This window comes from Orbicella franksi, chromosome 12, assembly GCF_964199315.1.
Source record: "Orbicella franksi chromosome 12, jaOrbFran1.1, whole genome shotgun sequence".
NCBI classification, from domain to species: Eukaryota; Metazoa; Cnidaria; class Anthozoa; order Scleractinia; family Merulinidae; genus Orbicella; species Orbicella franksi.
This window is the reverse complement of record NC_138156.1, coordinates 7,726,265-7,751,982: the sequence shown is the minus strand read 5'-3', so window position 1 is coordinate 7,751,982 and position 25,718 is coordinate 7,726,265. Positions and strand designations below refer to the sequence as shown.

At 38.8% G+C, this 25,718-nt stretch overlaps 2 protein-coding genes and 1 long non-coding RNA gene across 4 annotated transcripts in view; 1 reads left to right on the top strand and 2 right to left on the bottom strand.

The window, feature by feature from the left end:
* LOC145464477 (uncharacterized) overlaps nt 1-25,718 on the top strand; it is an 80,744-nt gene that overhangs the window by 29,183 nt on the left and 25,843 nt on the right. The window lies entirely within an intron of this gene.
* The window catches only part of LOC145464459 (2'-5'-oligoadenylate synthase 1-like), a 52,359-nt gene that overhangs the window by 16,838 nt on the left and 9,803 nt on the right, over nt 1-25,718 (bottom strand). The window lies entirely within an intron of this gene.
* The window catches only part of LOC145464450 (2'-5'-oligoadenylate synthase 1-like), a 50,564-nt gene continuing 29,089 nt past the window's right edge, over nt 4,244-25,718 (bottom strand). Inside the window, exons 2-5 of the mRNA XM_081448359.1 lie at nt 16,057-16,232; nt 7,252-7,525; nt 6,612-6,990; nt 4,244-5,471 (exon numbers count right to left, since the gene is read on the bottom strand). Of these exons, the coding sequence (XP_081304485.1) occupies nt 5,318-5,471; nt 6,612-6,990; nt 7,252-7,525; nt 16,057-16,232 (983 nt within the window). The 3' untranslated portion in view covers nt 4,244-5,317. The remainder of the gene's footprint in view (nt 5,472-6,611; nt 6,991-7,251; nt 7,526-16,056; nt 16,233-25,718) is intronic.

The window sequence follows — 25,718 nt, the reverse complement described above, 5'->3', positions numbered from 1 at the left end:
AGGAAAAACAAGGCCAGAGAACGGGGATTATAAGGCACTGAGAAGGTGAAGGCAATTCTGATAGTGTTTTTAACAATCCTTTGGGTAAGTTCACACAAATCACTCCAGTGGCGGATCCAGACCTTGAGCTAAGGGGGCGGCGGTTTTGTTTTGCTTGCCCTGCCGGCTATACTTCCTTCTGTGATTTCTTCTTCAGTTTTTTTTTTACCCAAACTAAGGGGGGGGGGGGGCGCCCCCCCCAGATCCTCCACTGCATTCTTTTATTGGTTTTCATCCCGCATGATGCATAGCACTATACTAACCATGCTACCGTGAAATGTAACAAGAGTCCACTTATTTGACTGGCAAATACATATGCTATTTGCAGGTGTTTCAGCCAATTGAAGCGTTATTTATGTACTGACTGAAAGATTACTATTATAGCAGCATAGCTCATTTCAGCAGCTGGATACTTCTACGAGTAATTTCCTGAGGGAATTCTGCTGTACGTTTGATACGCACGCATGATGGTCGAGTATTAGCTTGTGTTTAAGGACGGTGCCTACTAAATACAAAGGTTTTTGCGCCAGGGTAGGACCACGCGGAAAAAGTAGATCTTTGCAAGGGCTATTGGAATCCACAAAGAAAAAAGGGGGTAGCCACGCATTTTTTCGAGATAATTAGCCATGAATCTCAACAAAAATGCTGACATCAGCATTTTTCTGAAAATAGAAGGAGAGGATATTTCTTCACAGCTTTCTTTAGAATTCGCCTTTACATACAGAAAAGCAAACACATTTATAAAGATCTGAAAACTACATGGTTAATGGTAACATAAAAACCATTTTTGGTATGTTTTTAATAACAAAATCGTTGCAACAGTACTTTTAGCTTCTCTGACAGCCTTCCTCTGTTTCAACTAAAATACAGTCTAAATATCTTTTGCTCACACCCAAAAACTAATCACGTGCTGAATAGGCTTGCCACTTCCATTTCGTAACATAAAATATAGGGGTAACCACGCGTCTTTTAAAGTTATTGATCCTTTTTGAAACTTTTTACGGTGCCCGTTACATTTTTTCCTGTCACCTCCCCAGTAAGTAAAACATTTGCGTATCTCGCACTTGTTTTGCGCGCGCACTACGCCATCTGCAGGTACATGTTTACAGTTAGATTTCAGTATAATTTTCGACAGATAACAGCTAGCTTTTCAGCTGGAAGACGTTAACACTCCGTGGTTAGCGATATGCTGCTGTTCTGGTGTTCCTGGTTTAAGTACAGGTTCATTAAACTTGATTTGGTCACAGTAGGAAAATTTTGCGTTCAATTTAGTCGTCTTTAGTCGTGTACTTGGTAGCGTAGTTGATAAGCCCTTTGCAGCTGGGGTCACGTGACCAAATTTTTCCTAAAACATTTTTGTATTATGGGCTATAACTTAAAGAATGCCAGAAATGGAAAGAGCGCATCGAAAATACCAAAGTGGCCAAGTTTGAGGCCCCTGGCATTAAAGAGTAAGTTAATACGACAGCTTGAATTTTCGGAAAATTTAGAGGATTTGTATGGAAAATGTTGCTGGAGAGCAAGACCTTGCTCTCCAACAACTTTTTCCATACAAATCTTCTTATTCTTTTAAAAATTCAGACTGTCATAAAATCTCATTCCTTAATGATGGGGGCCTCAAACTTGGCCATTTTGATATTTTCGACATGCTTTTTCCATTTCTAGCATTTGTTAAGTTGTAACCCATAATTTTATGAAAAGTAGGTCACATGGTGGCTCAGCTGCAAAGGGCCTATTGCGTCATGTCAACCCAGCGCGCGCGTGGCGCTTAAACCATGCCTTGCGTGATGCGCAGAACGTGTGCGTACTAACAAAAGTAGGCATCGTCCTTAATTTCCTCTTCTCTATGTTCAGTTTTGCGTGGCAAAAGCATGTATATGTCTTTGGCGGAGTATGCCGAGGAAATATTGGCTTTATAGCGCCTACTTAGCGCGGCATGTTGATAGCACGTTAATGATCAACAATTTAGCAATAGAAAAATACATCATAAGATAGTGATTACTAGAAATTAAAAGATTACTAGGACATCAAAGCTCATTTCAACAGCTGGATACTTCTACGTGTAATATGAGACATTCCGCTTCCTCTCTTTCGGATTCCCCACCCCCGCCCCCCAGAAAAAAAAATTATTGTTCGGTTAACTGCCACAGACATTCCCACGTCGTTTGAACTTTCCTGGATAGGAGGAGGAAGCTTAAACATTAACAAATCACAGAGAGCTCTCAACTGTACCATTTATTTTATTGTGCTTGAGTCAGGATTAACCGGTTAAGTGATCTTCAAGACAATTTATTTAAATTGATCATTAATCTTGGATCGGCCATCAAACATTGCTATTGAGGGAAGTAGAATGACTTCGAGCTATTTTTCGAAGAAAGAACTTTGAATTTTAAAATAGTTTACCATTAAATTTCGTAGGTGTAGCTAGCAAAAAACAAAAGACTCCAAGGTTAAGTCCTGTTGAGGGTAATCCATTTAGGTAGTCCATCGGGGTAGTCCATTGACAGGGGTCAGTGTTTAATAATATATCACCTAAAGCAGTTCTGCTGTACGTGTGATATGCACGCATGATGGTCGAGTATTAGCTTGCTTTTAATATCCTATTCCTATGTTCAGTTTTGCATGGCAAAAGCATGTATATGTCTGGCGGAATGCCGAGGAAATATTGCCGGCTTTTCAGTAGCGCTTCTTAGAGCGAATAGCCCAGGGGGTACTCCCAGAAAAGTTGGGCGGGAGTGTGCGGCCCACATCCCAAAACCCTTACCCAATTTATGACCAAAATCTGAGATTTTTGCTACCCTATTTATGACTTGGCCAAACCTTTGATACCCTATTTATGACCGTTGCCGCTGGCACAGTTTCCCTAAACATAAGCTATGAAGGGCTTTTGTTGATGGTCTTATTGATAATGATGAAAAGGTAGCTTCTTCTAAGAAACTTACCCAATTCAAGACTAGAGTGCTAAAACCATACCCTATTTAAGACCATAACGGCCAAAATCGATACCTTATTTCTGACCAAAATGGCTGAAAAACCCTACTCTTTGGGGCCGCACATACCTTTATAGCCCACATAAGGGAGTACCCCCCTCCCCCCGAGGGTTAATAGCACGTTAAGACCGTTAATGATCAGACAATTTAACAATAGAAAAAACACCATAAGATAGTGATTTAAAAAAATTCAGAACAGTGAAAACGAAATGAATATCAATTGCGTAACGATAAGTTTTATGGCCCACTGGTCGCGTATTTGCCCGCACTTGGGAGCTTGGCAAATGTCTCGGTTAACAGCTAAAACACTTGACGGGTGAACGGATAAATGGTTCGGCAAAGAGTGATCTTCACTGAGGAGCGTTGCGAAATGGGGAATAACTCGGTTGAACCACTGGCTTAACAGCCGGCACTCGTTACGTGATGCCACAGGCACAGGGAACTTGGTTCTATGCTCTACTCCAGCGAAGACACAGCAGAAAACCAGGAAACTTCTTTGGAACTTAACAAATCTTCTTTATTCTTGACAGTACTTCATACTAACTCAGCGTATAAGCTGATCTTGATAATTGATTTACAACAGTTTTCGCGTTACTTATATACTAACCTAGGTAAATACAGTTGTCTTTCGCTATTGTTTTCTAGTACAAAAGATATGTATTGTGCATGAAGACAAAATTAGTTTTCCATGCAAAAGATTAATGTATTAATTATTTTCATTGGTTCAAGTTATAATTAAAAATCCAGATTAACTTTTTGAAAATTTTGAACGAATAAAAGGTTACTTTTAAAATGCAAAATCTATTATACTTATGAATAGATCGACCAATTAGTCTATTTGCTACATCTGGGCAGATGTTCCTTTCAAAACTTTCCCCAATGTAAATTCTGTACTGTATCTATAATTTGCACCTTAAACATAAATAATTAGATTGAATTATATTGATAACCATATTTGGAAGGAAGGACATCTAGCTCTTAGTCCGTAAATACTCATCCTCGTAAAAATACTTCGATGGATTCCTATTGGCTGACTAGATGCAACCCAGAAACAATATCTGAATTTGTCTATGAATACCCGTTCGATGGTAAGTGAACTAAATATCTTTCAAGTCTCAAAGAATTGTTTGGTCATCGTGTTGGTAATTCTAAGGCCAATAACCATGTCGATAGTAAAGTAGGTTTGCGAGTTCCATTATGAATATAGAATTGAGTTGCAGTTTGGGGGAGCCTTTTTCTCTCGTGACAGTTAATTGTCATTGTCACGAGTTTCATAGGAAGGATTCATAAAAGCGTGTTATTAAGCACGTCAGTGGGAATTATCGAACTTGTAACAGATTTTCAAAAGTTATGCAAACCCTCGACTGCGTGTCGGCTTTGTTAAATTGTTTAAGGTGGTTACGCCCACCAACCTAGAAGTTATACCTTTTAACCAAATAGTCAGTTAATATACATAGATAGGCAAGTTTAACAGCAGAGCTCCTAGTTAAGAGCACATGTATTTAAAGAGAAATTGTCGGCTCAGCACGCATTACACACGTATGCGTGAAAACCAATCAGAGAGTATGGATGCACACTTGCCTGACAATACAAATTAAATCGCATGGATACATATTCTTTTGCTATGGTGCTCTGCTTGCACGCGCTTCGGACTGGGAGCTCTGCTGTTGGCAATACACTCCAGAACAAGTGTGTTCATTAAATACTTCAAAACAATGCAGAGCGAAGTGAATTGTTTTTGACTATAGTGGTGGGTTGATACCAGTTTTTCAAATCGATACCATACGAGAACGATATTTACCGATATTTTCCCTTTTTTTTTCGATATTCGATATCGATATCAATACTGTGACGTCATCATTCGAGATTTTTCTCTGATGTTATCAATTAAGCGCTGAAAGCCTTTTAATAGTCCATTAAAAAAAAAAACAACCATAGCAAAAGTGTTTCATCTTTAAATTCTTCTGTGGGTACCAAAAGGAACTCAGACTCCCAGAACTATCTTGTATGCCAGGTATTTACGTCACCTCTAGATGGAAGTTACAAGGCTACGATTGTTCCTTCGAGTGCAGTACAACACCACTAATGAGAAAACTGTTGATTTAGGGCTCTGAAACAGCCTGGAATATTTCAGTGAGAAGTCACGTGTGCAGTATTGAAAGAGATCGAAACGATCGATATTTCCCAAAAGTATTGATACTTTTTAAGAAACCGCGAGAATCGATGATATCGAGTATTTGGTATCGGTATCAGTCCACCCCTATTTATGACCTATGAATGTCTTGAACCTATTTTATTTGCCAGTTTTTATCGAAGGAGATCTTCACTGGCTGCCTCTGAAGTGTCATTCTAGCCACATCTGCCACGATTTTCCATCCCTTGGCATCACTAGCACTGCATACGTTGTTGGTTGGGTTGGCAGGGTCCAGAACAAATGGTAGGCTGCGTGGAAAAACACAGCATTTCAGTCCAGTATCATGCGATAAGCAACACTGATGTTATTCTTATTACTAAGATTATTTCTGATTATGTAAGACCATATTTCTTAAGAAATCTCTCATTGTTTCTGCTTAACGTTCTGCTTGGTATGTCTAATGTCTGATTATACTGTCTGCATGTGTGGCTGTCTGTGTGTCAACCCCCAGCTGTCTACCTTTGGGTTAAATGAAATTTGTCAGTCGCTGTCTCTCAGACTCTCAAGCTCTGTATTTTTAACTGATTGACTGACTAACCGACTGTCTACTTTTCTGATTGTTTGCCTATTTAGCTGACTTTCTCCGTCTGCCTTTCTGTAAGCCTGTCTGTCTGTCTGTTTTTCTGACTGGGTGGCTGATTGTATCTCTATCTGACTACTTGACTTTCACTCCGCCATCCTTTGTCTCACTATCTGTCTGTGGGTGTCTATCGTAACTATCTAAATTTCAAAGAATAGTATAAATGTGGGATGTGGCTTAATATGTAAAATCAAAGGAAAAAGGGTCAGCTGATAGCCACAAGATGCACACTTAGGCGACAAAGGTAGAGCGGCACTAGGCTTTTTTTCTGCAAAAAATGTTGAGCCTAGTGCTGTTCTACCTTTGTCGCCTTAGCGTGCATCTCATGGCTTTCAGCTTACCCTTTTTCCTTTGATTTATCTGAACGCCATTTAGGCTGTCTTGCTTCCCCCCGGGGGGGGGGGGGGAAGGGCTCCCATATTAAAGTGAGAGGGTGATTGTCAGAAAGTTTGAAAACAACCCCTAAAATTGGTTTGGTGGGTGTGCCCAAATTCATTTTCACCCTTAAGAGGTACCAATCTTAAAACAACTCGTTAATGTTGGGTGATATTTTCACCATTTTGTTATAGCAATAAAGACTGGCAAATGGTTCCTGTCACACTTATTTGCTCAGCACAGGAAACACAACCGCGATAACTCTACCGGTGGTCATCCTTGATTTTAGTACCCTAAGAGGTATCAATTCACAAATTTGACCCCCTAAAAGGTACAATGATCACCCCCATCGCTTTTATATGGGCATTTCCCCCCACCCCCTTCCCACCTGGGTCTTGCTTGGGATTTTCCCTGTACAGGAACAAAAACGAACCTTTCACTCATCTTCATCCTCTTCATTCCTCTCTTAGCGAGAGTCTCATTGTAGTATTTATACCAAATGAAGTGAATGTGGCAATAATCGACCAACTGTTCAAGAACAGCTGTAAAACCAACCCGAATGTCAAATAATGGTTCTCCAGCCTTCTCCCAACAGGCTATGGTGATTAGCTCCAGTGGATACGAAGATGGCAGTCTAGTTTTACCAGTGCTTTTGTCTTCAATGCAGGTTTTGCGCCAGTACTTTACAAGGCGGATTAAGTTTTTCACAATCGGCGGTTGATCCTTGACAAATTCCCTTTGTAAGCTCACAAAATGAGCTGAGTAATAACCCTTGTTTTTCCTTCTACAAGTCATTTCTTTGTACAGTTGATCTGCAAAGTGCAAAAGAAGACATTCTAATTAACTTGGCTTGATTCAACGTAAATTTACACACAGTTAATTCACATGGTTCAAAAGTTTATGTATTCCCCGAAACAATGAAATTGCAATCAAACAGACTTCATTATGGACTAAATTAAACTGCAAAAAAGGCTGCAGGGAGGCTGGCTAAAAGGGGACTAGTCTCTACATGACTGACATACAATGGACTCGTATTGAGGTTGGGTTAAAGGAAGATTAAAATTCTATTTTACCTCGAGTTTGATCAGTTGTAAATGTCGGCAGCAAGTCAATGTTAAATTCGTGAGACAAATCTAGACGAAATTTGAATTTCACGGCAAAGGGCGTCTGTTCATCAAAGGTGATCTGGTCTTTATAGGGACTCTGTTTGAGGCATGACTCCAGGCGGTCCTTTGTTTCCTGCAAATTACGTTTGTGCTCTTTCATGGTTTTCACCTTGTTGAGAAAAACCACACAGTCGATGTCTGCTTTGTCCTTGACAGCTGTTCCCTTTCCGGCAGAGCCTCCCTGAATTAATTGTGTTGGAAGGACAAGGGATATGTATCAACAATACAGCATATCTTGAAAAAAAACACAGCAGGCTGAAACGATGCCAGAGCAGGTTTTAAACCCAGGGCCACCGCATGCAAATCCAGCACCCTAACCACTCGGCCATGCTGCCTCCGTGAATAAATGTAGGAATTAATGAGTTTTCTATATCCTGTTTGGGATTTGACTCAACACTACATTATGACCACTGAAAGTCCAAATAAGCAAAATACCTGCAAAATTATGCCCCCACGACACAGAAAAATGCATTTCTGAGACCATGGTTTCTCAAAGTCTTGCGGTAAAAACTCAGGATCTAGAGAATAAGCCTTACATGTCTCAATCTTTAATTTGCAAAATTAAATTGTCCCCTACAAACCAATTTTATACCGTACAATTTGATTTTCATTTGCTTTCTGACAAACATATTTTTGAGATCGCTGTCCTTATCTGAGCCTCTCTCAGGGGTTTTAGGGAACGAGGGAACTGGAGCATTTATTTTCAGGGAACAGGGGATATGTTCAGTTTATTTTCAGGGAACAAGGGAACTCTTGAGTAGATTTTTGGGAACAAGGGAATACCAATCTATTTTCAATAATATGTTTTTTTTAACTTTCCGAACCCCTAAAATATAAAATCTATCACGAACTTGAGTGTCAGGCGAGATTATTTCGAAATGATTATTATTACGAGCTTCGCAAGGCATCTTGAAAGAAAAGCACGTCGGTCACAGTAGAGATCCCCTAGGCAATCGAGAGACTAGAGCAAGTCTAGTCCTTTGACAAAAAGTGTGTTGATGCGGTTATGAGCCTTATTGGTACCACAGCTGCGACACAAGGTCCTCAAGGAATTGTTTCATCTGTTGTCACGGAAGATGACAGAAGGATCCTGAAGTCTCTGTGTAACATCAAGGACCTGCTGGACCGTTTTAATCCAAGCCTTACCACCAAATTTAGTATCAAAAGTCTTCTAACGCTTGTCGTCGAAAACACATTTTCAGAAATGAGAAGTGGTGCCACTGACATGCCCCTACAGCTTGAATTCGATTCCAGATTCAGCAGGGCAATCAAGGAACGGTTGAAGAGGCAATGTTTTACACCATTTGCTTACTTCACAGCTCCCAAGTCCTATTACCCACAGGTTTTCACCACCACACATTACAAGGATTTACCCAAGTTATGCCCTCCAAAGGCACACAAACTATCCGAGAAGCAAGTGAGTGAAATGAGGAACTGGAGAGCAATGTATGGTCAGAGTGTCCCCCAGAAAACAGTGCGAAACATGACAACAAAGGAAAATCCAGGAACTCTGCCCATAAATCTGTATGCAACTGACTCTCCGACTGTACAGCCCCTAGATTTCACAGTGCTGAGTGACGCAGCAGCAGTCTCAGTACCGCATAGGGAAACAACAGAGACTTTTTACAAACAAAGCCAGATTGTCTGTCTGATTCCAGTGATACTCGTCAGTTGTTCATAATGGCCTGTCCGCAAGAGAATGTGAGTGTTGGCATGAAGAGGGTGAAAGCCAAGTGTTCATTCAAGATCCTTTCAATCCAGTGCTTTTCATGGAAGATGCAGAGAGATATGTCGATGTAAGCAACATTGTTTGTGCCCTAACCTGCTATAACTACCATGAAGATATCCTAGAGCTTGAAGAAGGTGATCTTATCCTTCTCCTTGATGTGCTTCACCATACCAATGAAGTCGTAACTGTCACAGAGGCAGCTGAGACAGTTGAGATGACAGAAACTGCAGCCAATGAAGTACAGCATGAGCGGACCTCAGGGAGAAGAAAGAGGCGGTTCGAAAGCAATTTTTCTACTATGAATAGAAAGGTAAAACAAGCAAACAAATATGGGGAACACTGATAAACATTTTTGGGGATCAAGGGAACGGTGCAAAAATATTTCGGGATCAAGGGAACATGAGCTAAAAACGTATTTGGGAACAAAGGGTTTTATTAATGGGGAACAAGGGATAAAATCCAAAAATATCAAGGGATCATGGGAACATGTACCCCCCTGGGAGGGGCTCTTATCTTGTTTGGAAGATGAAAAGTAAGAGGTTAGAGTAAACATGATTTTGTCTGTTTTCTTGTATTAATTTTATTCGTGTACTTCATAAGCACAAAATATTTCAAAGAGTAGCACTTCCCATTGGAAGTGAAATGTTACCTGATGTTCCCCTGGTTACTATGACACTATAACAGCAGAGATGGGATTTTAGAAAAACTGACGGTGGTGATTTGCGTTGGCGAGTGAGCTTAAAATGCAGTACTTAATCAAGTGAAACTTTTGGCCTTAAGCTGAGACATTTACTGCATTGCTCCCTTTGATAATTTTAAAGTACTACAATAGGCCATTTTACAGTTCTGTGCTTTAGTTACGTAGCCCATGGATGCAAGCGAGTCTGAAAGTGACTTGACTTTGATACAGACCTCTCTGCTTTTATTATTTAAACGCCACCACTAGCTAGCATAAGAACAACTTGATTTACACATCAAAACCAGCGAGGTCTGTATCAAAACAAGGTCACTGCAGCCTCGCTGCCTTTCAAAGGCCAGGTCACCCGGCCCCTGCGAAATAAATTCCCAGTAGTCTGGGAATTCCTAGGAATTCCTAGGAATTCTTAGGAATTCCAAGTTATTCCAAGACATGCAAATTATACTTTATCCAAGACCTTGGAATTTCTGGGAATATTTGGGAATAGTGGAAGTATGACTGGGAATTATTGGGAATTCCTAGGAATTCCAAGTTATTCCAAGCCATGCAAATTATGCTTAATCCAAGACCTTGGAATTTCTGGGAATATTTGGGAATAGTGAAAAGTATGACTGGGAATTCTTGGGAACAGCTAAAACACATGAAATATTGTGTTTGAAATTTCTATAAATTTCCCAAAATGTCAAAATTAAAGATGAACTCAGTGCATGAATCAGTTTCTGTGAATTAGTAACAATCAACAGGATCATTTCCCTGGAGTTCCATACCTTTTTATTGTTGTCAAGCTCCAAGGTAATTATTTCCAAACAAATGTTACTACATTAATTCCAGTTTAAGTCTGACAACTCAACATAAAACTATAGCACTCATAACATTGCTTTTTAGATCCAACCTGATTTGTTAGTGTATATGTGCCCGTATGGACCCTTAAATCAAACACCCAGAGTTTAACTGATAGAAAAATGGATGCTCTCAGATCTGATAAATAGATTAGGCAAAAAATTCCTGTCAGCATAAATGTATATATATTATTTACAATTTCAATAAAACCAAAAGTATATATATGCATGTATATATTTAATATAATTGTAGATTCACACACATACCCATCACAGCCCACTGTTGAACAATTTTTGACTTGATCCTTTATGACGTTAGGAAAAAGAGGAAGACATCTCTCACAGATGTCAGAAATGAAAAGCTCACAGTTTCCACACACTTGCTGTAAATTTGCAAAACTGTACTGTGACATTCTCTGGACAAATTACCCGTAGTTTCATTAAAACAAGGATATCTTTAGCAGCCTCTCATTGTCATACAATGTCTTGAAATTAAGGCCAGAATAGCCATACAGGCATATTCTTTGGCAGAAAATGTTCTTTTCTTGTGAACAATTAGTTTCACTTTCATCAGGGGAGTCCAGTGAATGGCCATCAGTGTCAGAGTTCTCAATTTCTTCAGAGGAGTCAGAACTAGAAACTTCAACATCATTATCTGAATCACTGTCTGTGGACAAATCTGAGTTGTTGTGTGTATTACATCAATTGGTATTTCTGTGGTCTTTTCAGGTACAGTGTATAGGCAACTCAATTTCATCAAATGCTTCTGTGAAGCTTCAATTCTTGCATAAAGGTTGACTCCATAGTCCATCAAAGTCATCCACAACATTTCTATCAACAGCCATCTCACTCAGGCGAGCCAAAAACTCTGAGGTGTTCTGTTCATGGTGCTGGAAATGATCTCCAGGAAAAAGTGATGCAAGAGAGGGAGATGACATCAACTGGTCAAATCTTGTAGATTTTGGTATGCGTATAGTGGGATCATCAATATGTTTCTTGTATTTCCTTGTCCTCGCGGTCACTTTAATTCATGACACAACAAAATCAAAAGAATAAAAAAGATTATGAGTCAGTGGGAAACAAATAAATAACTGACATAAATAAATGACAAATAAAAAAAACCTACATCTTGATGTATTGAAAAGACTACAGATCTCATATAATGTTAATCCTTATATATAATTCAAAGGAAAAAATGATAAGCATTGCAAATTTCTACTTGCTGCATCGTGCTGACTGGGTGTTGAAACACGTGGGCTCTCAAAATAGATTTGGTGGACTTACAACAAGCTTAAGCTTATTTTGCAGAATTTATCTCGTTTTCTCAGGTCGATCTGAAACCTTTTAGGTGAATTTCGGCTTTTGGGGTTTTTAAAGAGCACACAATGCATTGCTTAGTTTGATTTATTTAGAATTATAGCTTATCATAACAGAAAATCCCTATAAAATTGGATTCCTTACCTTTGCAGTGAGCTTGATTTAAGTGCCTCACGATCCTTTGTTATCTTGACAACCGTCGGGAGCAGATCAACTAGTTAAAGTACGTTCCAGTTTCCTCGATTTCCACTAACACAGCGTGGAAAGGGAAGCAGAGTTACTATCGAAAGCGACTGGTCTGGCAACCTTGTTGCCAGTCTCTCTCTCCTTCTTCTCCAGTTTCCATTCTCTCCTCAACTGATCAACTGAACCAATCACAGCACGCGAATTTTCACGTGACTATCCTCGTGACTGCGCGTGAGAAAGATCGCGTTAGTCATTCTCTTTTGGCGCCCATCTTTGAATTTAGTGTTAACGGTTGATCGCTCGTGCGTATTAGTAGATTTCACTTCCAAAATTATATCAAAATGGTTTTTTCTGCGGTCCTGTGACTAGAAGAAAACAGCGTGAGTGTCATTAACGAGAAACATGTTATTCTTGGCGAAGATTTGGAGCTAAAAGAAAGTCTTACTGTGGATGTTTCCACAGGGAAAAATTCAAAGGGCAGATTAGCTGTATACAAAATTATTTGGTGAGTAATCAAATTCAAGTAACCCTATATTATACAAAGTAACTTCTTTTATTTAGACAAAAGCTTTTGAATGAACTTTGTCATCACGAATCATACACGAGTGGGTCACTCAGTCATGGCATGAAATGAATTCTGGCTAAAGCAAGGTTGAAACAATTTAGGTTGCCCAGAGGGCATGCCTAAACAATTTGATTTGCGAATAACAAGTCGTTTCTCTCGCCACACTTGTTCAAACGAAACAAATATAGCAGTTCTCGCTGATCCCAGTCAAAGTTCTTGACAAAAACTCCAACGAGGCAGCCACAGTCTGCATGAGTTTGATATGTCTCCTGTGTGTTTCAGCCTGACTGTATGGCAATCCGTGTTGATCTTCAATTTTGTCCATCCGTATATTCTTTTGCGTTTACTCTATTATTTCAATGTTCCTTTAATGTTTTAAGTGTCTTTTTTAATATTTCTAATGTCTAAATTTGGCTAAAAACCGTGATATATATCGTCCAATTCGAGAGTTGTTGATACACTTATAGAAGAAGGAAAACCTTGATTTAGTCTACTGTAAGCTCAAGATTTCGGTAACATATTTATCAATAGTATACAAGTACCTTCACAATTATCAAGTCTTCTCTTTTAACATTTCAACCAGCTTACAGTCAGGCCTTAATTAGCTGCATGTATTAAACTGTGAGCACATAAATATTTGGATCTTAGTCTTACAGTACCTCATATATATCGCAGTGTAATGTATTTTTTTAAATTTTGTTATAGGTGTCATGCAACAAAGATGAAGATGAAGAGACTAGCTGCAGAATCAACAGAAATAACTGAACAGCAGCTAAGTTTGCCCAAACTCAGCCTTTTTTTAATTTTAAGGAATGTCTCAGTTTTGTTCTTATCATTGATTCCTTACAATCATGAAAATCCAGATATGTTCCACACAATAACAATAATTTAACGTAAAATCTTGTGTATGGAAAATTGTTGGATTTGTAAACTAAAAAAGTAAATTATCTGAAAAAGTTCTCTTTTTATCAAACATGTAAAAGTTTGACCTTCATATCTGTTTTCAGTTTTACTTTTGATTCTTGATGTAATGAAAAAGAAACAGGATGATTATTCGTATGTTTAAATTCATGAGAGCCAATGTAATAAACCATTCATTTAAAACCTGTTTGATGTGATATCAGTGACTTTATTTGTTATTTTAATGCTAGGCATTTATCATCAAAATTTTGTCTGGCCTACAAATGATACAAAATTCCCAGTTTTTCTCAGATTTTCCCAAAAATTCCAACCTATTCTCAAAAAATCCTACAAATTCCAAGTTATTCTCAGAAATTCCTAAGAATTTTTGGGAATTTTAAGGAATTTTCAAGGTGAGTATATTTCAGTTGGAATTCCTAGGAATTCCTAGGAATTCCAAGTCAGCTCTATGTAAACTTGGAATTCCAAGTCCGAATTACCGTGAAAATTCACACCTTAGATTCCTAGGAATTCCTAGGAATTCTTAGGAATTCCTAGGAATTCCTAGGAATTCTTAAAGTCATCTCACAAGGGCGAGCAGACAACTGTAAAATGGTCTATTTTAGAGAACTGCAGTCGTGGATTCATTTGATAAAATTTGCATCAATGCACAGCATAGAACAGATTATTCTTTGCAGTGCAGTCAGCCTATTCAGGAGGATAATTCGGCTTAATTCAAAAAGCAAGTTTCCAGAATTCACTGCAAGAAGTTGTTTCGATCATTATAGCTGCGAAATAAACAAATAAATTAATAAGCCAATTAATAAGCAAGAGGTTTGAAAAAAGCATATAAACATTTAGGAGCTGTGCATGTAAGTGGTGCAGTGTGCTGTCCTCACAAACGCCAACAACAACAACATCCTCCTTATTACCCTTTTTCAAGAAAACAATGATTCCCCAATTTTCCACATCAAGAGCAAGGATGATATCGAAAAGCTAAAGGGATCAATCCAAACTAGATAAGTAAAATGACTTTTTTGTTTAACTAATGGTTTGCTCCAAGTGTCCTGATTGTGATGAAAACAGCTCATCACAAGCCTCTGCCGAGGCAACTGATTTATCTCAATCTCTTCCGAGATTAAGTATTTCTTCGCCTGTTGGGAGTAATATTCCCTGTCTCACTGCTCTTGATGCTGATCTCAATATGCCTGCAGATGAAAATTTCTCTTACTATGGCACTCATGACTTCCATAATAATAATGACATAGCTCAATGTTTCCAAAATGGGCAAACTTTTTCCGTAATTAATTGTAATATGAGAAGTCTTTCAGCAAACTTTGATAGTTTGGTTAATATGCTTTCAGAATTATGTTTTCCTTTTTCTCTGATTGGCTTAACTGAAACAAAAATTAAAGTAGACCAGTCACCAATAACAAACACTGATATACCTGGATATTCCTTTATTTCACAGCCTAGTAATCTCAATGCTGAGGGTGTTGGTTTTTATATCTCCAACAATTTGGATTTCAATATCTTGTCAGATTTTACAAAAAGTACTGATGATTTTGAAGCCCTGTGGATTGAAGTACAAAATATTGGCCACCCCAACTTGCTCTGTGTTATAGTCTATATAAGGCACCCAAATGGGAATTTGAATAATTTCACAGAATATCTTAGTGCGACAATTGATAAAATCAACCGCAGTAGTAAATTTTGTACAGTCATGGGAGATTTTAATCTGGATCTCTTGCAAGTAAATTCCCATAAGGAAACTGATGACTTTATTTCTCAACATTTTAGGCTCTTCTTTCTTTCTACCCCAAATACTGCAACCAACAAGAATTACATACCACTCAGCAACTTTAATTGACAATATATTCTTCAATTCTCCAGAGCATTTCACAATTAGTGGCAATATAGCATATGACCTCACTGACCACTTAATTTTCAATAAATTTGATTCACTTCCATGCAGTGTTAAACTCTTCTGAAGAGACTATTCTACTTTTAATCAGCAGGCCTTAAAAAGTGAGATCTACCAACCTACTTCATTGAGTTGTTCAGTCTGCGCCGATTGATGCAGATCAGCAAGAGATCATGAACAATTGAATGTAGGCCAACACCTTCCCTCTGTGCACATGCAGACAAACTGGTCTGCTGCCGTTATGGAATAGTGTTGCCTCAGCTTGTCCTTTCTCCACTCGGAAACAACAACTATAAGGCTTTGATAAATCTTATATGGCAATCTAGATATATATCTTCAAAACCCCAATTAGTTTTGTCTGGGTAAAAACTTATTCTGCTGCCTCAAGAGGGAAATGGGGGGGGGGGGGGGGGGAGCCGGGGTGGGTTCACATATTTTTGGTACTTTCACTTTTCTGAAATTCCACTTTTATTACCCTCTCCTCTTCAGGTGCATTAATTTATGAACATTTCCTTACATTATTACATTTAATACACATTAGGCGGTGACTCTTACCTTAACGAGGTTTTGTATACTGAAAGATGAAGGCAGATTATCTTGGAGGTGTTTGTACAGTAAGTGTACAACCTGGGAAACTGCTTTCCTGTTGGCCTTGTCAAGTTGGAGTTCGTTGGCAATGAAATTATTAACAGCAGAGCTGTCACTGAAGCCAACATTTTCAAAAAATGTTTCTGAAATAATGGAAGGAGCACACAGTTAGCCAGCTCCCTTTGGCACTGTTGGCTGTCGTGTGTGTGTTGTGTGTTGTGTGTTACGTGTTGCCTGATGTACTGTCTTGCAGGCTAGATACTAAAATCCCCCAAAATTTGGATTGACCTGAACAACAACAACAAAAACCTGTTCACTGGAACAATACATCTGTACCACAAAAGATTACATAACTGGTCTGGTGGCATGGGTGGCGTTCTTCTTTCATGACTCTTTTTTGGTTTTCGAAGAGAGCGAACCGCTGATGCCAAAAAACAATTAAAATGGTCTGTATACAATTCAACAAAATCTTCAAACTTAAATGACTCCTCATCAGGTGATCTGGAACAAGAGACAATTCACAAAAGTACTTTGTCTATTTCCCGGAATTGTACCTTTTGGATTTAATGTTTTGCATCATTATAAATTTGATTTCTATTCCATTTATAAAAAAGTCAAACAAAACCATTGTCTGAAGCCATTAGTAAAGTGTTTTAGTTGATTTTAAACAATTATTATTGGATGAGGTTTTTGTGATATCCAGAATAATCAAGGTCGTGGTAGGGGTTATCAGCTGAAGCCGAAGGCTGAGGCTAATAACCCTTACCGAGACCTTCATTATTCTGGATATCACAAAACCGAATCTAATAATTGTATTATTATACATGTACATTGAACAAAAAAAAATGTAAGTCATGTTTTTGTTTCCTCGCTGACAGCAAGCAACATAAAGCACACAAACTTGACATGATTACCCTTAGAAATCATGCACCGCAGTCATATATGATATGATTACCCATGACCTTGAGTGTCCTTGACATGATTATTGTACAATCTGCAGCTGGACGATGTCACGGGTGCTGATTTTGAAAATTCACTGTACATTTTCAGCCAATCAGAAAAGAGATAGTGAGTTCAAGGAATAATAATAGTTGATATTTAGCTAGGATGAAATTGTGAAGTTGCATCTTCAGCCCACAGAATTATCACTTGGGGATCATGTGTATTTTGTGCACCCCTCGACCGATATATCAGTCAACATATTGACCAACATGTTGATTGATAGGCTACTGACATTCCGCCGATACTTCACAGATACTTGGGTACTGGTGACTAACCTAGGTTAGTAACATCTGCTGAGCAGCCTAGATATCCTTGTTCTACCCCCTGTTTCTCAGAGGCTTCTTTGTATAAACCCAGTGTAGTCAATCAAACAAAACCGAACCAAAAATCAATTGAACTCAATCGAACCCGATCAGTCGGATTGTTGTTTGATTGGTTTGGTAATCGAACATAATCGAACTGGAACTTTTCGGTGAGTTCGATTAATCAAACTATAGTCCAACGATATGTCGACTGACACACAGCTGACATCTCAGTCGATATATTGGTCGATATATCGACCGACATATCTCAATCGATATATCGGCCAAGTGTTGGTCGATATGTCGACTGATACATTAGTCAAGTGTTGGTCGATATTTCGACCGAGGGGTGCACAAATTACACATGATCCTCTCTTGGTGTATTTGCTATAAAGGACGCAAGTTCAAAAACCACTGCTAAAGTATGCACCAAGCTAGGCTACGTTTGATCTCCCATGTGTTATCTGGAATTTGGCTTTTTGCAAAGTAGCTGTGACCAAGCATGTCCAAATAAACTAATAAGTTGGCTCTTACAAATGACTTTGCAGCTTAAACAAAGGAACATTGTGTATTTCACAAAACACCATTGGAAATAAAATGGAGTTCTTGCTAATTCGTTGGGGTTTGTCCATAAAGGTTGACTTTTTAACCCATATTAGAACGTTATGAAGAATAAAGTTGTTTGCGGGTTGAACGGGTCGAAAATTACTGTTAAATCGTATAGATAAAAGTCTTGAATCAGACGCGGGGTCAGATTTCCAAACAACTCCATACAATTAATTATGCTTACAATTCTCTCCCTACATATAATTACTGACAAACAAAAATCATGAATTGCTAGGTTGCAACCAGTCTCTAGACACTCGGATAACAATGGCACGTAATGACAGATGGTGGTCAAAACAGTGAGAGCTAAGTCAGAAATTCTTTTGTTCCTGACCACCATCTGGGCGGCGATGACGTAACGTGAAAACCAAGCATCACGCGCGGAAGTCGCAAACTTGCGTGCATAATAAATGTATGGTACTGTGCAGGAATCTTGCTCTGTCGGAACACCAGAACGTTGTTCCCCAAGTTGGATGGGTCGCAAAGTCCTTTGGACAACTTTGGAATGGGTCACTAGCCTTTTTGGAAAATTTTCACGGGTTACAATAATTAAACACATTGCTTTACGCTTACCTATTAAGCTTATATGCTCTCGGCGGGGACATCCGTTTCTATGATTATTCAAATCATTCTGTCCCACGAACCTTGCCTGGCAATCAGAACATGACAAAAGACAGCGATCCTTATGGGACTTTCTGATATGTAGACGTAACTTGCGCACTCTCTTAGAACACCCTGGAACACAACATTGTACATGTTTTCCCCGAGTTCTCTGCGACATAACGAGCTGTACATCAGCTTCGATGGAACAGCGAATACGACTCTCCGACATAGCTTAAATCCTTGACATCCTTGTGTTACGAAAGACTAACCAACGGCTTAGGTGCTTCCTTAATTTTGAGAGGGCTTTGGGAATTTTCCCTAAATCATTTTGAGCCAAACAACTTTTGCTTTACGTCACTTTCTTTTTTACCAGCCAATCATTGCCGACTTACCTGCATATCATTTTCGTCTATGTTTCTGCATATTAATGTGGACCTCATAGCGCTGTGGTTGTTTCCCAGCCAATGACGTAATCCTTACACGTTCTGAAACTTTCTTTGCTTGGCTTACAAATATTTAATTTTCCTTCCGATCTCTGAACTTGCTTCAATAAAACAGCACGACAATTCACTTCTCTTTTCTAAAAATACGGGGAATACTCGGAAAATTAAAAAGGCTGTCGCTCCTGGCGAAATAAAAGTCTGAAAAGTGCATAACAGGCACGATCTTATTCAACACGCTGCCCAAGAGAAAGTTGCAACGTCGACACATTCCTTGAATGGCGTAATTGCTTTTTATGTATTCAATACTCACTTCGAATCAAGCGCTTCAATAACTCAAAGAGCCAATGTATTTTGTACTAAATAAAGAGCAGAATGTTCATAAAATTTTCAATACAAAAATTTTCAAAAGCCAAAACGTTGACACCAAATTGGAATTTTCCACAGGTGTGGTTTGAGCCTGAAAACATTCCCTTACAATGGTATGGATATTTTCCTAAAAATCTTTTTAAATATCAAACATTTTAAAGTCTGACACAATTTCCTCCTTCAAATCCGTCAGCTAATATCATTCTGTTAAATCAGGTATCTAGTTGATGTAATCATACTTTCATGGAACCTTATAAGCTTTTAGAGACATTTGGTGCAGGGTTTGAATGGCAATGGTAGATATTTTTGTCAGTCTTTGGATGTATGTATAGTGCAGTTCACAATTCATTTTTGTGATTGGACCTGTTCACTATAGAGTCCTAAAGTGTGTCGTCACAAATATTTGAATTTTTGAAATTGTGGGATTTGTTGAGATTTTCAGAAAGAGCAAGATGAAAAATGCATCCTGTGAGATTGACAGTCTTCCATTCATGCACTTCCAGGCAATCTATCAAAGATTACAAAAGCTTGTCATTGCCAATGGCATTGTAAGTTTCTCACAAACGTGGTTAGTGGGTTGTACCACATCAAGTTATCCCACACCTAAAGAATAAGACATTTCTCATGGGCCAGGAAAATTTGGTTCACAACAGGTTATATCAGGAGTTATAGATGGTTTTCACTGTCACGCAGCGAAAAAATAAATCGAAACCTATTCAGTGGATAAAGTCAAGAAATTTTCATATTATAGGAGACAGGTAAAGAAGACACTTCTCCAAGTTTTGGGTCTCTGCGTTTTCCCAAACTTCAGATATTCGTCGAAATGTTTTGCGCCAATTCACAGAGCCCAGTATGGAGCCGCCATGTTGGTGGAGCTCTGTGCTCCACCAACATGGCGGCCGGAAAATGGTGCAAACATCTGGAACTTACTTTGGCTATCTAGGCGACTGATTATCTGAACTGAACCCACAAACATTTTCACAAGCACTTTAAGTCCCAAAAAGGCTCAAAGTCACTGGATAAGTGTATATTTTTCCACAAACGCGAACGGCGCGGTATGTCACGCACCGCCATAACTCTGAACTTCAAACGACGCTGGTTTCCAAACAAAGCATGCTATTGGGCTAAAAAGCCGTAAACAGATGTAAGTTTAGATCCCCTTATGCCTTATGCATGAGGATAAAAATTTTCGTAACTCTTTAGTTTTGGATTTTGGAATTTGATGACGTCACGTGAAAACGATCTATAGTATATTACTTTGTATTGCACTCTGGTTAATTTTGTTCAAGTCACTGATTTTAGCAAAATAAAATAAACCATTGTACAGTGTTATAGGGCTTGTGGTTGGTGTGTTTCCAGGGAGGCACTCCCAGAAAAGTTGGGCAGGGGGGTGCGGCCCACCTCCCAAAACCCTTACCCTATTTATGACCAAAATCTGCGATTTTTGCCATCCTATTTATGACCTGATCAAAAATTTGATACCCTGTTTATGACCGTTGCGGCTGGCGCAGTTGCCCTAAACATAAGTTATGAAGGGCTTTTGTTAACGGTCTTATTGATAATGATGAAAAAATAGCTTCTTCTAAGAAACATACCCTATTTATGACCAAAACGGCTGAAAAACCCTACCCTCTGGGGCCGCACATACCTATATAGCCTATATAAGGGGGTAGCCCCTGGGGTGTGTTCATTATGGGGGACCATCTGTAATCAGAATCCTCTCCCCAGCCCACACTCTCCCTACCTCATAAATTAGAATACCCTACTGAAATGTTCGATTCCGCAAAACACTTATCATTTCACATTGGGAACATTGGGTTTGGCACCTTTTATGTAAAAACAGTTGAATTCGAATTCAAAAGTCAACAGAAGTAATGAAACAGTCATTCAAGCCAGCCACAAACACAATATAAACAAAGAACACAGTTACTGTTGATTAACAGCCCGTTATGGATCCAACATCGTAGGCCACCCTGCTGGGAAAACTTGACAGAAATACCCTTCGCTTCCTTCAGTCTCTCCCACGAAAAGCTACCGATTCTTTAAAGCGTGCCCTTATTTCTGAATTTTGAGACTAAAGGAAAACAAAGGTCTAAACTTAACGGGTTATTTTAGGACACTCGAAGCATTCATTTCTGAGAGAGCCCAAGATTCTCGAAATCCGTAAACTGACGCCTCGTTAACTGCCCGAATTATGGTTATAAAGAAACTCGACAATCGTATAGGATGTATAGGAAAAACAAGGCCAGAAAACGGGGATTATAAGGCAGAAGGTGAAAGGAATTCTGTCAGTGTTTTTAACAACAAGTTCACACAAATCATTCCAGTAGCGGATCCAGACCTTGAGCTAAGGGGGCAGCGGTTTTGTTTTGCTTTCCCTGCCGGCTATTCTTCCTTCTGTGATTTCTTCTTCAGTTTTTCTTTACGCAAACTAAGGGGGGAGACGGGCCCCCCGCTCCCTCGCTCCCTCAGATCCTCCACTGCATTCTTTTACTGGTTTTCATCCTGCACGATGCATAGCGCTACACTAACCATGCTACCGTGAAATGTAACAAGTGTCCACTTATTTGACTGGCAAATACATATGTTATTTGGCGGTGTTTCAGCCAATTGAAGCGTTATTTATGTACTGACTGAAAGATTACTAGTATGGCTGGTTTGCAGCGTCACGCCATCAAAAATAAAAATCATAACTATTCAATAAATTAAGTCAAGAAGCTGGGATATGAAAGATGATTGATATATAAATAACCTCGCCAAGATTTAGGTCTGTGCAGTTTTTCATTCTCCCGTTATTCAGAGAAGTGTTTCACTCAAATTTATAGAGCTTTGTATGAAGTCGCCATGTTTGTGCCCCTCGGAGGGACACTAACATGGCGGCCGTAAAGTAACAGAAACATCTGTCATCGAGTTTTGCATTTGAAACGAAAAGTTATTACTCTAGAACTCCGAAACATTGAAATTAACACTTTTTATAGAGCAACAACTGTTTAGTTGGCAAAAACTTGAGCAATAACTCATCATTTTGAATACTCGAGAGCCTTATCGGGCCGCCATTTTAATGTCATGCAACGCATAAACTAGGAAATTCAAACGTGCCCTATTTCAAAATGAGGAACCCTGTCGAGCTTAAACGCTACAAAAAATCAATTTATTAGAGGGTCTTACATCCGATGAAACTAAAACTTCAGAAGGATTGGTAATTTCTTATTTTTGAAAATGATGACGTCACATGAAAAGCGGCAATAGCAGTATAGCTCATTTCAACAGCTGGATACTTCTACGAGTAGTTTCCTGAGGGAATTCTGCTGTACGTTTGATACGCACGCATGATGGTCGAGTATTAGCTTGTGTTTAATTTCCTCTTCTCTATGTTCAGTTTTGCACGGCAAAAGCATGTATATGTCTTTGGCGGAGTATGCCGAGGAAATATTGGTTTTATAGCGCCTACTTAGAGCGGCATGTTGATAGCACGTTAATGATCAGACAATTTAGCAATAGAAAAATACATCATAAGATAGTGATTACTAGAAATTAAAAGATTACTAGAACAGCAAAGCTCATTTCAACAGCTGGATACTTTTACGTGTAATATGAGACATTCCGCTTCCTCTCTTTCGGATTCCCCACCCCCGCCCTCCACAAAAAATTATTGTTCGGTTAACTGCCACAGATATTGCCACGTCGTTTGAACTTTCCTGGATAGGAGGAGGGAGCTTAAACATTGACAAATCACAGAGAGCTCTCAACTATACCATTTATTTTATTGTGCTTGAGTCAGGATTAACTGGTTAAAATCATTCCACTGAAATAGAACCTGCACTGAGATTTTTGTCAAACTTTGCCTATTGATTGTTTATATTATAGGAACTTAAATTTTGAAATAAAAATGAGGGGTCCCCATGTTCGTTTAGGAGCAACAGCACCTTGTCTATACCTATATAAATCCTTATAATAGCACCATGATTGTAGTCACGATTGCTCGCTAAATTTACGTTTCCGACGATTGCTTTTTGTTCTACACTGAGAATTGGTCCATATTTATTTTACACAGAGAAATTTATTACTCAATTCAAAACAACAGAAAAAAATGATAGGTCACCATACTCGTTTGCGAGAAAATGACGATTTACCTCTATGGCGAGGTCCAGCTGTAAAGAAAAAGCCGCCATTTTTTTAATGCGCGCGCGCTAATCACGCGTGAAATTATGCGCAGTAGGGATGCGCAATGCAATACTGGAGAATGACCTTAAGTGATCTTCAAAACAATTCATTTAAATTGATCATTAATCTTGGATCAGCGATCAAACATTGCTGTTGAGGGAAGAAGAATGACTTCGAGCTTTTTTTCCAAGAAAGAACTTTGAATTTTAAAATAGTTTACTACTAAATTTCGTAGGTGTAGCTAGCAAAAAACAAAAGACTCCAAGGTTTAGTCCTGTTGAAAGTAATCCATTTAGGTAATCCATTGACAGTTTTGCTGTACGTGTGATATACACGCATGATGGTCGAGTATTAGCTTGCTTTTAATATTCTATTCCTATGTTCAGTTTTGCATGGCAAAAGCATGTATATGTCTGGCGGAATGCCGAGGAAATATTGCCGGCTTTTCAGTAGCGCTTCTCAGAGCGAATAGCCCGGGGGGTACTCCCAGAAAAGTTGGGCGGGAGTGTGCGGCCCACATCCCAAAACCCTTACCCAGTTTATGACCAAAATCTGAGATTTTTGCTACCCTATTTATTACTTGGCCAAAACTTTGATACCCTATTTATGACCGTTGCCGCTGGCACAGTTTCCCTAAACATAAGCTATGAAGGGCTTTTGTTGATGGTCTTGTTGATAATGATGAAAAAGTAGCTTCTTCTAAGAAACATACCCAATTCAAGACTAGAGTGCTAAAACCATACCCTATTTAAGACCATAACGGCCAAAATCGATACCTTATTTCTGACCAAAACGGCTGAAAAACCCTACCCTTTGGGGCCGCTTATACCTATATAGCACATATAGGGGAGTACCCCCCCCCCCCCGGGGGGGAGTTAATAGCACGTTAAGACCGTTAATGATCAGACACTGGTTTAACAATAGAAAAAACACCATAAGATAGTGATTTCAAAAAATTCAGAACAGTGAAAACGAAATGAATATCAATTGTGTAACGATAAGTTTTATGGCCCACTGGTCGCGTATTTGCCTGCACTTGGGAGCTCGGCAAATGTCTCTGTTAACAGCTAAAACACTTGACGGGTGAACGGATAAATGGTTCGGCAAATAGTGATCTTCACTGAGGAGTGTTACGAAATGGGGAATAACTCGGTTGAACCACTGGCTTAACAGCCGGCACTCGTTACGTGATGCCAGAGGCACAGGGAACTTGTTTCTATGCTCTACTCCAGCGACGACACAGCAGAAAACCAGGAAACTTTTTGGAACTTAACAAATCTTCTTTATTCGTGACAGTACTCCATACTAACTCATAGTATAAGCTGATCTTGGTAATTGATTTACAACAGTTTTCGCGTTACTTATATACTAACTTAGGTAAATACAGTTGTCTTTCGCTATTGTTTTCTAGTACAAAAGATGTGTATTGTGCATGAAGACAAAATTAGTTTTCCATGCGAAAGATTAATGTATTAATTATTTTCATTGGTTTAAGTTATAATTAAAAATCCAGATTAACTTTTTGAAAATTTTGAGCGAATAAAAGGCTACTTTTGAAATGCAAAATCTATTATACTTATGAATAGATCGACCAATTAGTCTATTTGCTACATCTGGGCAGATGTTCCTTTCAAAACTTTCCCCAATGTAAATTCAGTACTGTATCTATAATTTGCACCTTAAACATGAATAATTAGATTGAATTATATTGATAACCATATTTGGAAGGAAGGACATCTAGCTCTTAGTCCGTAAATACTCATCCTCGTAAAAATACTTCGATGGATTCCTATTGGCTGACTAGATGCAACCCAGAAACAATATCTGAATTTGTCTATGAATACCCGTTCGATGGTAAGTGAACTAAATATCTTATGAGTCTCAAACTGAATCCTTTGTTTGGTCATCGTGTTGGTAATTCTAACGCCAATAACCATGTCGATAGTAAAGTAGGTTTGCGAGTTCCATTATGAATATAGACTTGTATTATCATTTATTGAGTTGCAGTTTGGGGGAGCCTTTTTCTCTCGTGACAGTTAATTGCCACTGTCACGAGTTTCATAGGAAGGACTCGAACTTTTTAAAGATTCTCTAAAGTTATGCAAACCCTCGACTGCGTGTCGGCTTTGTTAAATTGTTTAAG